Raw genomic sequence first — 14,443 nt, 5'->3', positions numbered from 1 at the left:
GGGGAGAGAAACTCCATTCTTTAAAGAAGCAGGACATCTCTGATGTCCTGGTACGGAAAGCTGCACCCTCGGAACAGATGCGGAGGAGACAAAGAAACTGAGAAAAGGGAATAGCATTTCTTCAGGAGATACGGTGGGAAGATGTATTGTCGAGATAACCACTAGATGTTTTATAAAAGATGTTGGTTGACAGTTTGTCTCCAGAGATGGAGACAGAGAAATTGAGAAAGGGGAGGGGGGGTGTCAGAGATGACCAAGTGAGTTTAAGGGCAGGGTGGAAGTTAGAGGCAAAGTTGATAGTTGAGGAGCTCAGCATGAGAGCATGAAGCAGCACCAATGCAGTTGTCAATGTAGTGGAGGAAGAGTTGGGGAGTATAAGTGGTGAAGGCTTGAAACATGGACTGTTCTGTACACAGCCAATGAAGAGGGAGACATAGCTGGGGCCCATGAGAGTGCCCATAGCCACCCCTTGAGTTGGAGAAAGTGGGAGGAGCCAGGGAAAATTGTTGACAGTGAGGACTAGGTCTGCCAGATGGAGGAGAGTGGTGGTGGAGGGGGATTGATTGGGTCTTTTGTCAAGAAAGAAGTGGAGAGCTTGAGGCCGCCTTGATGGGGGTTAGAAGCATATAGGGACTGAACATCCAGATAAAGGTGAGGCAGTCAGGGCTAGAAAATTGAAAGTTACTGAGGAGATCAAGGGCATGAGAAGTGTCACGGATATAGGTGGGGAGGGACTGAAACAAGTGTGATAGAATGGAATCAAGATATAAGAATAAAGATACGAGTTCAGTAGTGTAGCAGCAAGCAGAGACAATAGGCCTACCCGGATAGTTCCGTTTGTGGGTAAGAGGTAGAAGCAAGCGGTATGAGGTGAGGGAACTATGAGTTTGGTGGCAGTGGCTGGGAGTTCTCCAGAGTGGATGATATCAGTGATGGTGTCAGAGACAGTTTTCTGATGCTGTGGAGTGGGGTAGGTATGAGGAGGTGTCTGAGAGTTGCTGCCTGGCCTCAGCAGGGTAGAGGTCAGTGCACCACACTACAACAGCATCCCCTTTGTCTACGGGTTTGATGGTAAGGTTGGCATTGGTGTGGAAGGCAGTGGGTTTAGAGGGGATAAGTTTAGAGGAGGAGAGTGGAGTGCTGAAGTTGAGGCGGTTGATGTCTCTTTGACAATTTGAGATGAAAAGATCCAGAATGGGGTGTCCAAAAAGAAGAGGAGGGTTAAAGACGGGAGAAGAGGTCATCAGCGCAGGATGTAGAATCCTTGCCAAAGAAGTAGGCTTGGAGGCAGAGGCGACAGAAAAAGAGCTCAACTTCGTGACAGGTGTGGAACTCACTGAGGTGCGGACAAAGGTGAGGCCTTTACTGAGGACATTGTCCTGCGTCAGAGAGGGAAGCTTGGAAGGAATTGTGAAGATATAGGAAGGATTAGAGATGGGAAGAGATCTGGTGGTGTCAGAGGATAGAGGAGGGTTGGGGTGTGAGGTGGGAGGAAGTTGGAGACTCTGAGGACCCAAGAACTGATGGTGGGGCCTGGGGGACATGGGGTTGCAGAGTGGCGGTGTGGGAAGAGGAGACTTGGGGTCCAGCGGCAGCGCAGGTAGTCAAGGTCCAGGCAGGATCTGGAACAAGGGGTTGCACAATTTGTAGTCTGAAGGCCGTAGTAGCATGGGTCCAACAGTCCTGTGCAAAACCTGTATAAATTGGGTTCCTCCAGGTTCCTGGATTGTTTACTTTGAGAGAAGGGATGTTGTAGCAGATAGGAAAAGGGAACTTGTGCAGGGATTCCCAACCTGGGTTCCATGGACCCCTCAGTTATTGGTAGGGGTCCATGGCATGAAAGAATTTGAGAACCCATAGTTTAAATGGAGTTGAGACTACATGAGGGGTACATTTTGAGTGTTGTATCACAAAGGCACAGCCAATAGAGCCACTGCCTAATCTTGTATGATGCTCAGGTTCAGCTCTGATCTGGTGTAGTCTGGGTGTTCGCCTTATGATGGTATGCGTTTCTTCCAATATCCTAAAGAGATGTGGGTTGGCCGCTATAATTTCCCCACAGTATTGTTCCATTCCCTGTAAAGTAGGAGCCTTGAAAAAGGAGCCATTTCTGTGTGCTGTGTTTCTGATTGGCTTAGTTTGTGACAACTTGTCCAATGAAAGGAAGGTGAGGTCATGTTGAGTGACCATTTTAGAACAGTCATTGTGAGGTCAAAGGATTCAAAGGACATGTATTATCAAAGTTATCTATGCAGTATATAATCCTGAGATGCGTCTTCTCCAAAGACAGTCGTAAAACAAAGAAAACCATGGAACCAGTTCAAAGGAAAAAAGTCAATCCCCCCCCACGTGCAAAAATCAAATCGCGCAAACGGCAACAAGAACATCAACCCCCCGCCCAAAAAAACAAATTGCGCAAACAGCGACAAGAAAGAATGAGTGAACACAGAAAATCGAAAGAGTCCATATTCAGTTCAGATCAGTGTTCATTATCAGCAGGCTGCCCTGATTCAAAGTCACCCAAACTAGCATCAGGAAAAGGAATGGCCAGGATCTACAGTCCAAACACAAACCGCAGACCCAGAACTACAGTACCATCCTCAGACAGCATCGAGTGAAGGAGAGAGACCATTCAAACGCAGGGGCCTTCCCTCAGGAACAGTGAGCAAGAGTGAGAAAGGGAAACCGTCACACGCAGACACCTTCCTCTGGCAGCAGTGAGGTGAGCATGAGGCTGGTCAACAGCGCTGAACACTCACTTACCTTCTCCACTCACCTCGATATTTTCAATCTTCCTTGATGCTTTAATCAGTGAGATCAGGCAGAAATTAACCCCTAAGCTTCTTGGCCTTGAGGCCACTCGCCTCCCAGAACATTCTTTGAGACGGTGAAGTGCCAGATCATGTCAATCGGCCCAAAAACACACCACTAAACTCTAGGTCACACGCTCCAGCAGTGTCAGAAACACATTTAAAAGAAAAAAAAAAAGACATAAAAGAAGTTAAAGAAGCAGTTTTGTGGACCATCCGGTGAATGTTGCCCATGGTAGTGTTGTTTGCTGGTGCCGCCTCCTTCCAGATGCAGTATGGGATTGGGATTTCTGAGGCTTTGGCGTGGAGTAACATAAGAGGAACAGGGAATGTAGGAGACATAGATCGGCCTGAGAAACTGTGAGCTGACACGTGCCTCCCTGGCTGTGAAACGACCTAGAATTAATTGTCAAAATAAGTTCCTGACCATATTATGAAGTTAAGCTGCTTTGGCTGGCTTCATGGTTTTTAAAGAGCAAAGGTCACTGATCTGGAAGGCAATGTCTGGATTCCGGATGTTTTTTGTTGAAGGTTGAAGAGTGGTAGTAGATGTTTCCATCCAGCTGGTAACCCATGATTTTTAACTTAGACAAAATGGCAGTCGAGGCTGTGGACTGCTCCTCCTGCATGATGTGGTCTCTCTCATGGCCGCATCTATAGGAAGTTCATCCAGCAGCTGCTCTTGACTGACTGACAAGGATCTGGAGGTGAAGTTGGATGTACTTAGGATCACCAGAGATGAATTTTAGTGAGGTGGACACGCCTTAGGTGCAGGCTACAGATAGTTGGGTGACCACCAGAGCAGTCAAGGGATAGACAAACCATGGTTACCCTCTGACCATTTCCCTCACTAACAGTTATATCCCTTTGGATACCACTGGGGGGGTGGGGGGGGAGGTGACCTTTCAGAGATCGATACCAGAAGCTAGATTAGTGGCACCATGCCCTATTCTGATGTAAAGAAGCAAAGGCTGAAGTCAAGCAGAGTGGGGAGTGCTAGTGCTAGGGATCTCTAGTAATGAGTGCAGATAGGCATTTCTGTGGCTGCAGATGACACTCAAAATGGTGTGTTGCCCCCCGATGACGAGGTCAAGCACATTTCACAGTGGGTACAGGACATGCTGAGAGGGGATGAGCAGCCATATTGGTACTAGTGACATAGGGATGTGGTCCTACAAAGTAATTCTAGGGAGCTAGGCATAAAGTTAAAATCCATCACTTCCAGGGTTGTAATATCAGGATTACTACCCCTTCCATGTGCTAGTGAGGGGAGAAATAGGTACATGGTGCAGTTCAACACCTGGCTAAGGAGCTGGTGCAAGAGGAGAACTTCAGATTTATGGATCATTGCGTTCTTTTCCAGGACAAGTGGGACCAATACAAACAAGACTGGAGGGAAACCAATATCATGGCTGGGAGGTTTGCTGCTGCTACTCAGGAGGACTTAAACTAGAATGGCAGGGGATGGGAACCACAGCAGCAGGATAGGGAGATGGGAACCACAGCAGCAGGATAGGGTTGAGAGCAGGAAGGATGGTGTGACATGTAACACTGAGAAGGACAATGGGAAACAGGCCAATCAACATGGTGGCACTGATAGGATGAAATGTATTTATTTCAATGCTCAGGGTATTAGGAGTAAGGTGGATGGATTAGAGCCTGGATCAGTACATGGAATTACAATGTCATTGCTGTTACAGAGACCTGATTACTTGAGGGACAGGGCTGTCACCTAGACCTTCCTTGGTGTTGTTTTAAGAATGTAAGAGGTGGAGGTGTTGTACTTCTGATGAGGGAGAACGTCACAACAATAGTCAGAGAGGACACATGAGAAAGCTCATCGACAGAGACAACTTGGGAGGAGCTCAGAAATAAGGAAGATACCATTATGCTGATTATACTATTGATTCCAATAGCCATAAGAGAGGTGGAGGAACAGATGTGTAGACGTTATGGTAGGTGCAGAAATAGTATTGATTGGAACTTCATTACACAAGAGATCAGGCAACATATACGGAGAGGAATAAAGAATCAACGTTTTGGGCCAAGACCCTTCATCAGGACTGGATGGGGCTTTGATAGGGCAGGCTTTCTCAGTGCATCCAACAGGGGCTCTTGGAGAGTCCAACTAGAGGGAAAAGCATGTACTGGACCTGGTTTTGGGAAGTGAGCCAGACTAGGTGACAGACCAGATAGTGGAAGAACATTTTGAGAATAGTGACCACAACTTGTTATGGTTTAAGATGGTTGTGAGTAAGGATAAAATTGGGTAAAATAAGGATAAAACTCACAATGTGCTGGAGGAACTCAGCAGGTCGGGCAGCATCCGTGGAAACGATCAGTCAACGTTTCAGGCCGGAACCCTTCATCAGGACTGAAGAGGGAAAAGGAAGATAAAATTGGATCTTGCAATATGGTACTAAACTGGGGGAGGGCAAATGGATGAGAGGATAATCCAAGGGGTTTTAATTGGGAACAGCTGCTGTCAGTTAAATCCACATTCGACCCTGTGAAAATTGTTTAAAGACCAACTGATCAGATTTCAGGATCCGCATGTTCCAGTAAGGAATAAGGACAAGAGTGGTGAGGTAAAGAAACCTCAAATGACTCGAGGTCCTAATTTAAACAGGATGAAAAAGGAAGCATATTTAAGATTTAGGAAGCTAATATCAGACTGGGCCCTTGTAACATACAAGGATAGCAGGAAAGTACTCAAGCAGATAACTAGGAAGGCCCAAAGGGCCCATGAGGGCCCATGGTGAGTGGGTCGAAGAGAGTCTCAAGGCATTCTATACTTCTATTTAGAAAAAGAGGACAATCACAGAGGACAGATCCCTCAAGGATAAAGGAGGGGATTTGTGCTTGGGGCTAAATGAGTACTTTGCTTTGGTATTTACCCTCAAGAAGGATTTGAAATACATTGAGGGCAGGGTGGGGCATGCTAATACACTGGGACATTTTGAGGTTAAGGAGGAGATAGTGCTGGGTCTTCAGGTGAATGGGTCCTCAGAGCCTGATGGCATATCATTGATTGATTATTGAAAGAAGCAAATCAAGAGTTTGTTGGGACTTTGACAAAGATTTTTATGTCCTCATTAGCAACAGGTGGTCTCGTACCAAATATTCTCCCTTTGTTAAAGAAAGGAAATAGGGATAGTCTAGGTTATTATAGGCCAGTGGTAGGGGAAATTATTGGAGAAGATACTAAGAGATACGATTTATGTGCATTTGGAAAGGATTGACCTGCTTGGGGGACAATCAGCATGGCTTTTTTTTGCGCGGCAGGTCATGCTGTACAAGCCTGATTGAACTTTTGAGGGGATGACAAAGGCGCTTGATGAGGGTAAGGCAGTAGACGTTGACTACAAGGACCTTAAGGCATTTGGAGATGTTCCTCATGGTAGGATGATTCAGAAGATAAAGGTGCATGGGATTCAGAATGAATTGCAAGTTTGGACTTTGAACTGGCTTGCCCATATAAGAAAGAAAATAAGGCTAGAAGGTTGTTATGCTAGCTGGAAGTCTAGTGGCATTCTGCAAGGATTAGTGCTGGGCCCTCTTGTTTTTGATATAGTGTATATCAAAGACCTGGATGAAAACGTAGATTGGTGGATTAGCAAATTTGTGCATGGCACTAAGACTGGTGGAGTTGTGGACAGTGTAAAGGATTATCGAAGAAGACAGTGGGATATAGATACAGATATGGGTGGAGAAGAGGCAGATGGAGTTTAATCTGGGAAAGTGGTGGTTTTACATTTTGGGAAGACAAATTAAAGGAGAGATTATGCAGTTAATGATAGGCCCCTCAATATCATTGAGGTACAAAGGAATGTTTAGTTCCAGGTTCATAGTTAACTGAAAGTTGCAATGGAAGTGGATAAGGTGGTAAAGAAGACACTTCCAATGATTTAGAAACAGCTTCTTCCCTTCTGCCATCTGATTTGGATATTGAACTCATTAACATTACCTCATTACTTTTTTTATTTCTGCTTTTTGCACTACCTATTTAGTTTAACATAGATATACTCAATGTCATTCAAGGTTTTTTTTTTCTATTACATATTGCATTGTACTGCAAAGATAACAAATTTCAAAACATAAGCAGAAATGGGGAAGAGGTGCTATGCAATGAGAATATAGAGTTAAGAAAGAGGCTGAAGAGAAGGACCTCTAAGGTTGTAATCCTTGCACCATGGACTAGTGCAGATAGGAATGGGTTGATAGCACTGATGAATGAGTGGCTGCAGAGATGGTACAGAGGACAGGGTTTCCAGTCCTTGGATCATTGGAACCTTTTCTGGAAAAGGGATGACCTGTACTAGAGGGATGGACTGAACTGGAGGGGAACCAATATCTTGGCTGCATGCTGCTCGGGAGAGTTTAAGCTAGTTGTTGTAGTCGTTACTGAAACTTGTTTGAGAGAGGAGCAGGGATGGGAGATTAATATACCAGATTTTCAAACTTGTGGAGAAGATAGAGGAGGAGGTAAAGGGGGGGGGGGTGGAGTTGCACTACTAATTTGGGACAATATCACAGCTGCACATAATGGAGGGGTCAGTCCATTTGGGTGGAACTCAAGAATAGGAAGGGTACAATCACACTGATGGGATTGTACTACAGACCCCATTATAGGCACCGGGACATGGAGGAATCTATGTAATCAGATTAAGGAAATGTATTTAAAAAAAGGTTTGTTGTCATGGGGGATTTCAACTTCCCTAATATAATCTGGGACTTTCTTAATGTAAGGGGTTTAGGTGGGGCAGAATTTAAGTAATTCCATGAAAGTTTCTTAAACCAGTATGTGGTTTGAGAGGAGGGGCCATACTGGACCTGGTGCTGGGTAGTGAGTGGCCTGGTGACTGATCTCTCAGTGGGTGAGCAGTTACAGGACAGTGACCACAACTCCGTAACTTTCAGGATAACTATAGATAAGGATACATATGGTCCTTCTGAAAGAATTTTAAATTAGAGTAGGGATAATTACAAGGGTATTAGGCAGGAACTAAGAAGCATTAATTGGCAAGTCCACATCAGACATGTCGAGGCTGTTTAAAGATTAATTGCACAAAGTAAAGAAAAGTACAGAAGGAAGGACGGGGATGGAAAGATAAGAGCACCTTGGATGTCCAGAGACTTGATGAATTTAGTCAAGAAGAGAAGGGAAAAGTATGTAAAGATTCAGAAGTTAGGATCTAACAAAGCACATGAGGAGTATAAGGAAGCCAGAAAAGTAGTAAAGAAGGGAATTAGGAATTAGGGAATCAGGAGGGGCCATGAAAAACCCTTGACAAATAGGGTTAAGATGAATCCCAAGGCATTCTATATAGACATCAAGAGTAAAAGGATAACTAGGGAGAGGGTGGGACCACTCAAGGATAAAGGGGAGAACATTTGCTTGGATGCAGAGAATGTGAGTGAGGCACTTAATGAGTTCTTTGCTTCAATATTTCCCAAGGAAAAGGATATGGAGGACCAGGAGATCAGTGTTGAGTGTATAAATATGTTAGGGCCTTTAGAGGTCAGGGAGGAGAAAATGTTGGGCCTCCTGGTGAATATTAAGGTGGTAAGACTCCAGGACCTGATGGGATTTACCCCAGGTTATTGAAGGAGGCAAGAGACGAGGTTGCTGGGCCCTTGACCATTATCTTTGCTTCCTCTCTAGCCTCAGGCGAGATCCTGGAGGACTGGTCAGTGGCTAATGTTGTACCTCTGTTTAAGAAGGGAATAAGGGAAAATCCTGGAAACTATAGACCAGTGAGTCGCGTGCCCACTGAATAAAATTCTTACGGATAGGATTTATGAGCATTTGAAAACCCATGGCCTAATTAGAGAGAGCCAGCGTGGCTTTGTGCAGGGCAGGTCGTACTTTACCAACCTGATTGAGTTTTTTGACAAGGTGATGAGAGAGATTGATGAGAGTTGGGCAGTGGATGTTGTCTACATGGATTTTAGTAAGGCATTTGACAAAGTCCTTCACAGGAGGCAAAAACAGAAGATTAAGATGCATGGGATCCGTAGCAAATTGGCTGTTTGGTCTCTGAACTGACTTTCGCATAGAATCAGAGGGTAGTGGTTGAAGGGACTTATTCAAACTGGCTATCTGTAATTAGTGGAGTTCCCCAGATATCTGTGCTGGAGTCTCTGTTGTTTGTAATGTACAGTGGCATGCAAAGATTTGGGCACCGCGGTCAAAATTTCTGTTACTGTGAATAGTTAAGTGAGTAGAAGATGAACTGATCTCCAAAAGTCATAAAGTTAAAGATGAAACATTCTTTTCAACATTTTAAGCAAGATTAGTGTATTAATTTTGTTTTGTACAATTTTAGAGTGGAAAAAAAGGAAAGGAGCACCATCCAAAGTTTGGGCACCCCAAGAGATTTGAGCTCTCAGATAACTTTTACCAAGGTCTCAGACCTTAATTAGCTTGTTAGGGCTATGACTTGTTCAAAGTCATCATTAGGAAAGGCCAGGTGATGCAAATTTCAAAGCTTTATAAATACTCTGACTCCTCAAACCTTGTCCCAACAATCAGCAGCCATGGGCTCCTCTAAGCAGCTGCCTAGCACTCTGAAAATTAAAATAAATGATGCCCACAAAGCAGGAGAAGGCTATAAGAAGATAGCAAAGCGTTTTCAGGTAGCCGTTTCCTCAGTTCGTAATGTAATTAAGAAATGGCAGTTAATAGGAATGGTGGAGGTCAAGTTGAAGTCTGGAAGATCAAGAAAACTTTCCGAGAGAACTGCTCGTAGAGTTGCTAGAAAGGCAAATCAAAAACCCCCATTTGACTGCAGAAGACCTTCAGGAAGATTTAGCAGACTCTGGAGTGGTGGTGCATTGTTCTACTGTGCAGCAAGACCTGCACAAAAATGACCTTCATGTCATCAGAAAGAAAACGTTTGCTACATCCTCACCGCAAAATTCAGCGTCAGAAGTTTGCAAAGGAACATCTAAGCAAGCCTGATGCATTTTGGAAACAAGTCCTGTGGACTGATGAAGTTAAAATAGAACTTTTTGACCACAATGAGCAAAGGTATGCTTGGAGAAAAAAGGGTGCAGAATTTCATGAAAAGAACACCTCTTCAACTGTTAAGCACAGGGGTGGATCGATCATGCTTTGGGCTTGTGTTACAGCCAGGGGCACGGGGAACATTTTACTGGTAGAGGGAAGAATTAATTCAATTAAATACCAGCAAATTCTGGAAGCAAACATCACACTGTCTGTAAAAAAAAAAAAAAAAAACAACTGAAGATGAAAAGAGGATGGCTTCTACAACAGGATAATGGTCCTAAACACACCTCAAAATCCACAATGGACTACCTCAAGAGGCGCAAGCTGAAGGTTTTGCCATGGCCCTCACAGTCGCCCGACCTAAACATCATCGAGAATCTGTGGATAGACCTCAAAAGAGCAGTGCATGCAAGACGGCCCAAGAACCTCACAGAACTAGAAGCCTTTTGCAAGGAAGAATGGGCAAAAATCCCCCAAACAAGAATTGAAAGACTCTTAGCTGGCTGCAGAAAGCGTTTACAAGCTGTGATACTTGCCAAAGGGAGTGTTACTAAGTACTGACCATGCAGGGTGCCCAAACATTTGCTTTGGGCCCTTTTCCTTTTTTGTTATTTTGAAACTGTAAAAGATGGAAATAAAAAAGCAATCTTGCTTAAAATATTAAAGAAATGTGTCATCTTTAACTTTATGCCTTTTGGAAATCATGTCATCTTTTACTCGCTTAGCTATTCACAGTAACAGAAATTTTGACCGGAGTGCCCAAACTTTTGCATACCACTGTATAAATCATCTGGATGAGAATGTAGATAGGTCAGTTAGTAAGTTTCTGGATGATACCAAGATTGATGGAGTTGTGGATAGTGTAGAAGACTGGCAAAGAATACCACACGATATAGATTAATTTGCAGATATGGGCTGAGAAATGGCAGATGGAGTTTAACCCAGATAAGTATGAGGTGTTGCACCTCGGTGGGGCAAATACAAGGTACACTGTTAAGGGCAAGGTCCTTAATAGCGTTGCTGAGCAGAGAGATCTTGGGATCCGAGTTCATAGCTCCTTGAAAGTGGCTACACAGGCTGATAAGGTGGTTAAGAAGGCTTATGGAATGCTTGTTTTTTTTTAGCCAAGGCATTGAGTTCAAAAGTCAAGAGCTTCTGTTGCAACTTTATAAAATTCTGGTTAGACAATATCTAGGACAGTGGTCCCCAACCTCTGGGCCGCGAAGCATGCAGCGGTAGCCAGAACGCACCCAGCACATCTTTAAGAAAAAAGCCAAAATAAACAAGCTAATTAATTTGGTGCCACCCAGCACGTAAATGTCGGCCGAGATCAGAGGCGATTGCCGATTGCGTAGGGCAAGTGAAATCGGCAATCACCTCTGATCTGGGCCAATAGGTTTTTCCACTCAGACGGTCATGGATGCCTACAGTGCACTGCCTGCTATGGTGGTAGGGGCAAATACATCAGAGACTTTTAAGAGACAGTTGGATAGGCACATGGATGTAAGGAAGATGGAGGGCTATAGACATGTTATAGGTAGGAGGGATTAGTGTTGAATGTTTTTAATTTGCTGTGTAGCTGGTTCAGCACAACGTTGTGACCCAGTTCCTGTACTGTATTATTCTACATTCTACACTCTATAAGCCAGTGATGTTAAACATGAACCTGATTCTGATTCATATGCATTCTTGCCTTTATTGATATGCATGCTGAGTATAAGAGTAAGGAAGTCGTGCTTTAGGGATACATACTTTAGTCAGACCACTTGGATCATTGCCTAAAGTTCTGCATGCTCCATTACAGGATGATGTGGAGACTGTGGAAAGGTTGCACAGGAGGTTTACCAGGATGTCTCCTAGATTAGAGGGCAAGAGCTCTATCTACCTCTCTCCATGATAACTTGTAGCTTGAATTTGGAATTGGCTTGCCCATAGAAGACAGCAGAGGGTCGAGGGGCGTGGTGTGTTCTTCTGGCTGTGGGTTTGTGATCAGTTGTGCTCTGCAGGGGTCGGTGGTGTTTATTTTGCTTGTGGTAGATGTAAGTGACTTAGATGAAAATGTCGATGGGTGGATTGGTAAGTTTCTGACAATATAAAGGTTGGTGAAGTTGTGGATGCTATGTGGAACGCGATCAAAGAAAACGGAATACCGTTCAGTTATAAGTATGGGTGTGGAAATGGCTGATGACATTTAATTCAAGCAAATGTAAGATTTAGTACTTTCGGAGATCAAACGTTAGCAGGAAGTGTACAGTTAGTGTCAGGACGTTTAAGTGATGGATCTTAGGGTCCAAGTCCATAGCTCCCATAGTGGCCACACAGGTGGATAAGCCAATCAGTAAAGCACGGCATGCTTGCCTTCATTGGTCAGGCCATTGAGTGGAGGAATAAGGAAGTCATGTTGCATCTTTATGAAACTTTGGTTGGGTTTACTTGCGGTATTTTATTCATTTCTGGGTGCTCCATTACAGAGAGGATGTGGAGCGTTTGGAAAAGATACAGAAGAGGTTGTTGCTTGTATTAAGTGTGTATGATCTAGAAGGAGAGGTTGTTGAAACTTAGGTAGTTTTGTCTGGAGTTTTGAGGCTGAGGGAGAGGTCTGATAGAAGTTTATAAAATTGTGGGAGGCATACAGGAGTTAGACAGTCAGAATCTTTTTCACATGGTAAAAATGGCAAGTACCAGAGGATATACATTTCAGGTGGGGGGGGGGGTTTAAAGGAGATGTGGAAGGCAAGAGAGTTTACACAATGTTCTCCCTCCTTCTCTCTCTTTCTTCCCCCTCCCACCCCACCCCAGATTTACACAGGATACGTGGATGATCCACGGAACACTGACAACGCCTGGATGGAAACAATGGCTGTGAATTTCCACGATGATACTGGTATGTGTGGAAAGGAGGAGTTGTAAGGAGGGGAAGTAGGAAGATGAGAAATGTGGAGACAATGTTGCAGATGAAGAACAGATTTTTACAAGCCCTAGAGCACATTGGCTTTAAAGTACTTTGTGTCTGTGTACCGCCTTTTACAACTTCCAGATGTTCCACAGTTCTTGCTTTTGTTGGCATTAGTGTCAGGGGTCCTAATCATGAGCTCTATTTCCAGGTGACAGTGTGGGAGAACTGAATCTACATGCAGGTGACGATGCTGCGGATGTCCAGTGGCTTGACATTGACCAGAACATGCAACTCTACGCCAGCCACTTTCAATTCCTGAAGAGTGTTGCTGAGTTACGGGGTAGTCATTGGTAGTTGCTGACGGTGTATGAAGTAATCTAAAGAGGAGCAATGACACAATGTCAACGGAGACCGAAATGCAGAGGAGAGAATAGCCACTCTCTCCTTTTTACCCTCTCCCTCCCTTTCCCCACTCTCCTTTCTCCTCACCATCAATACCTTGTACTCTCTCTTTCCCCTTGGCCTTCCCCATCACTTTTCCTTACCCACTCCTGCCTTCTACGTACTCCCTCTCTCAGCCTCTTCCCAGTCATTTTACCCTCCCACCTTCACCCACCTCCCTCCAGGCTTGCCTGCTCTTGCTTCCTTTTACCTCTCCATTTCTCATTCAAGATTAATGATGTTTAAGAGAAAATGCAAGAAAGTATAGAAAATGTGTACTCTTCGCTATAATAGTTGAAGTAAATGACTGCAATAAACATTTAAATTACGTGAAAGGATATAGTCTTAAAACTGGATCACCCAGTGACTAATCTGTTTTAGGCAGTAAACATGTGAAAATAACTTAACTTGGAGTAGATTGTGCCAATAATTTTTACCAAATGAAATTAAGCCCCCACAAAACTGCATCAGGCATTTCTGTGTTAGCTTGTCTGTTCCTTTCCCTGAGTCAGGTGCACACTTACTGAGATTACTTGTGTAATGCAGATAGTCTCACCACAATCCTATTGATCATGGGGCTGAGCATTTCCTACAATGCCACTGTACACCAACGAAGCAGCTAACAAATTACACTAACAATGCTTAAGAGAAGTGTTGATCGGTACATGGATGGTAGCAGTATGGACAGCTATGCCCCTCGTGCAGGTCGATGGGAGTAGGCAGCTTAAATGGTTAAGCACAGACTAGATAGGCCAAAGGATCTGTTTCTGTGCTGGACTTTTCTATGATCCTAAAGTTCTTCATTGACCATGACATGCTTTTGGATATCCTGAGGGTACCATGCAGATCAAGTTCTTTCTTATAGGGAAAGGCTGGTATTTCAAATGGCAACCAGTGCAGGAGGTGTAAACAATAGAATTCTATTCCACTGTAAATATTAGCTTTAACCTATGATCAATCAAAAATATGTAGCAGCCCACACAAAATGCTGAAGATCTCAGCAGGCCAGGCAGCATCTATGGGTAAAAAGTACAGTCGACCTTTCCAGCGAAACCCTTCCACAAGACTGGAGAAAAAAAGCTGAGGAGTAGATTTAAAAGATGGAGGGTGGGGAGAGAGAAACGTCAGGCAATAGGTGAAACTTGGAGGGGGAGGGATGAAGTAGAGCTAGGAAGTTGATCAGTGAAAGAAACAAAAGGCCATGGAAGAAAGAAAAAAGGGAGGGGGAGGAGCACCAGAGGGAGGCAATAGGTGGGTAAGGAGATAATATGAGAGAGGGACAAG

At 44.1% G+C, this 14,443-nt stretch overlaps 1 protein-coding gene across 4 annotated transcripts in view; it reads left to right on the top strand.

The window, feature by feature from the left end:
- Nucleotides 1–13,494, top strand: part of LOC140202883 (ADP-ribose pyrophosphatase, mitochondrial-like) — a 33,728-nt gene extending 20,234 nt beyond the window's left edge. For all 4 annotated transcript variants that reach the window (XM_072268410.1, XM_072268407.1, XM_072268409.1 and 1 more), the window contains exons 7-8: nt 12,622–12,706; nt 12,927–13,494. In XM_072268410.1, coding sequence (XP_072124511.1) covers nt 12,622–12,706; nt 12,927–13,072 — 231 coding nt within the window. In that variant the 3' untranslated portion in view covers nt 13,073–13,494. The remainder of the gene's footprint in view (nt 1–12,621; nt 12,707–12,926) is intronic.
- Nucleotides 13,495–14,443: the final 949 nt, after the last annotated feature.

Source organism: Mobula birostris, chromosome 9 (genome assembly GCF_030028105.1).
Source record: "Mobula birostris isolate sMobBir1 chromosome 9, sMobBir1.hap1, whole genome shotgun sequence".
Lineage (NCBI taxonomy): Eukaryota > Metazoa > Chordata > Chondrichthyes > Myliobatiformes > Myliobatidae > Mobula > Mobula birostris.
The sequence above is the reverse complement of the archived record's forward strand: the minus strand, read 5'-3'. Positions and strand labels throughout refer to the sequence as shown.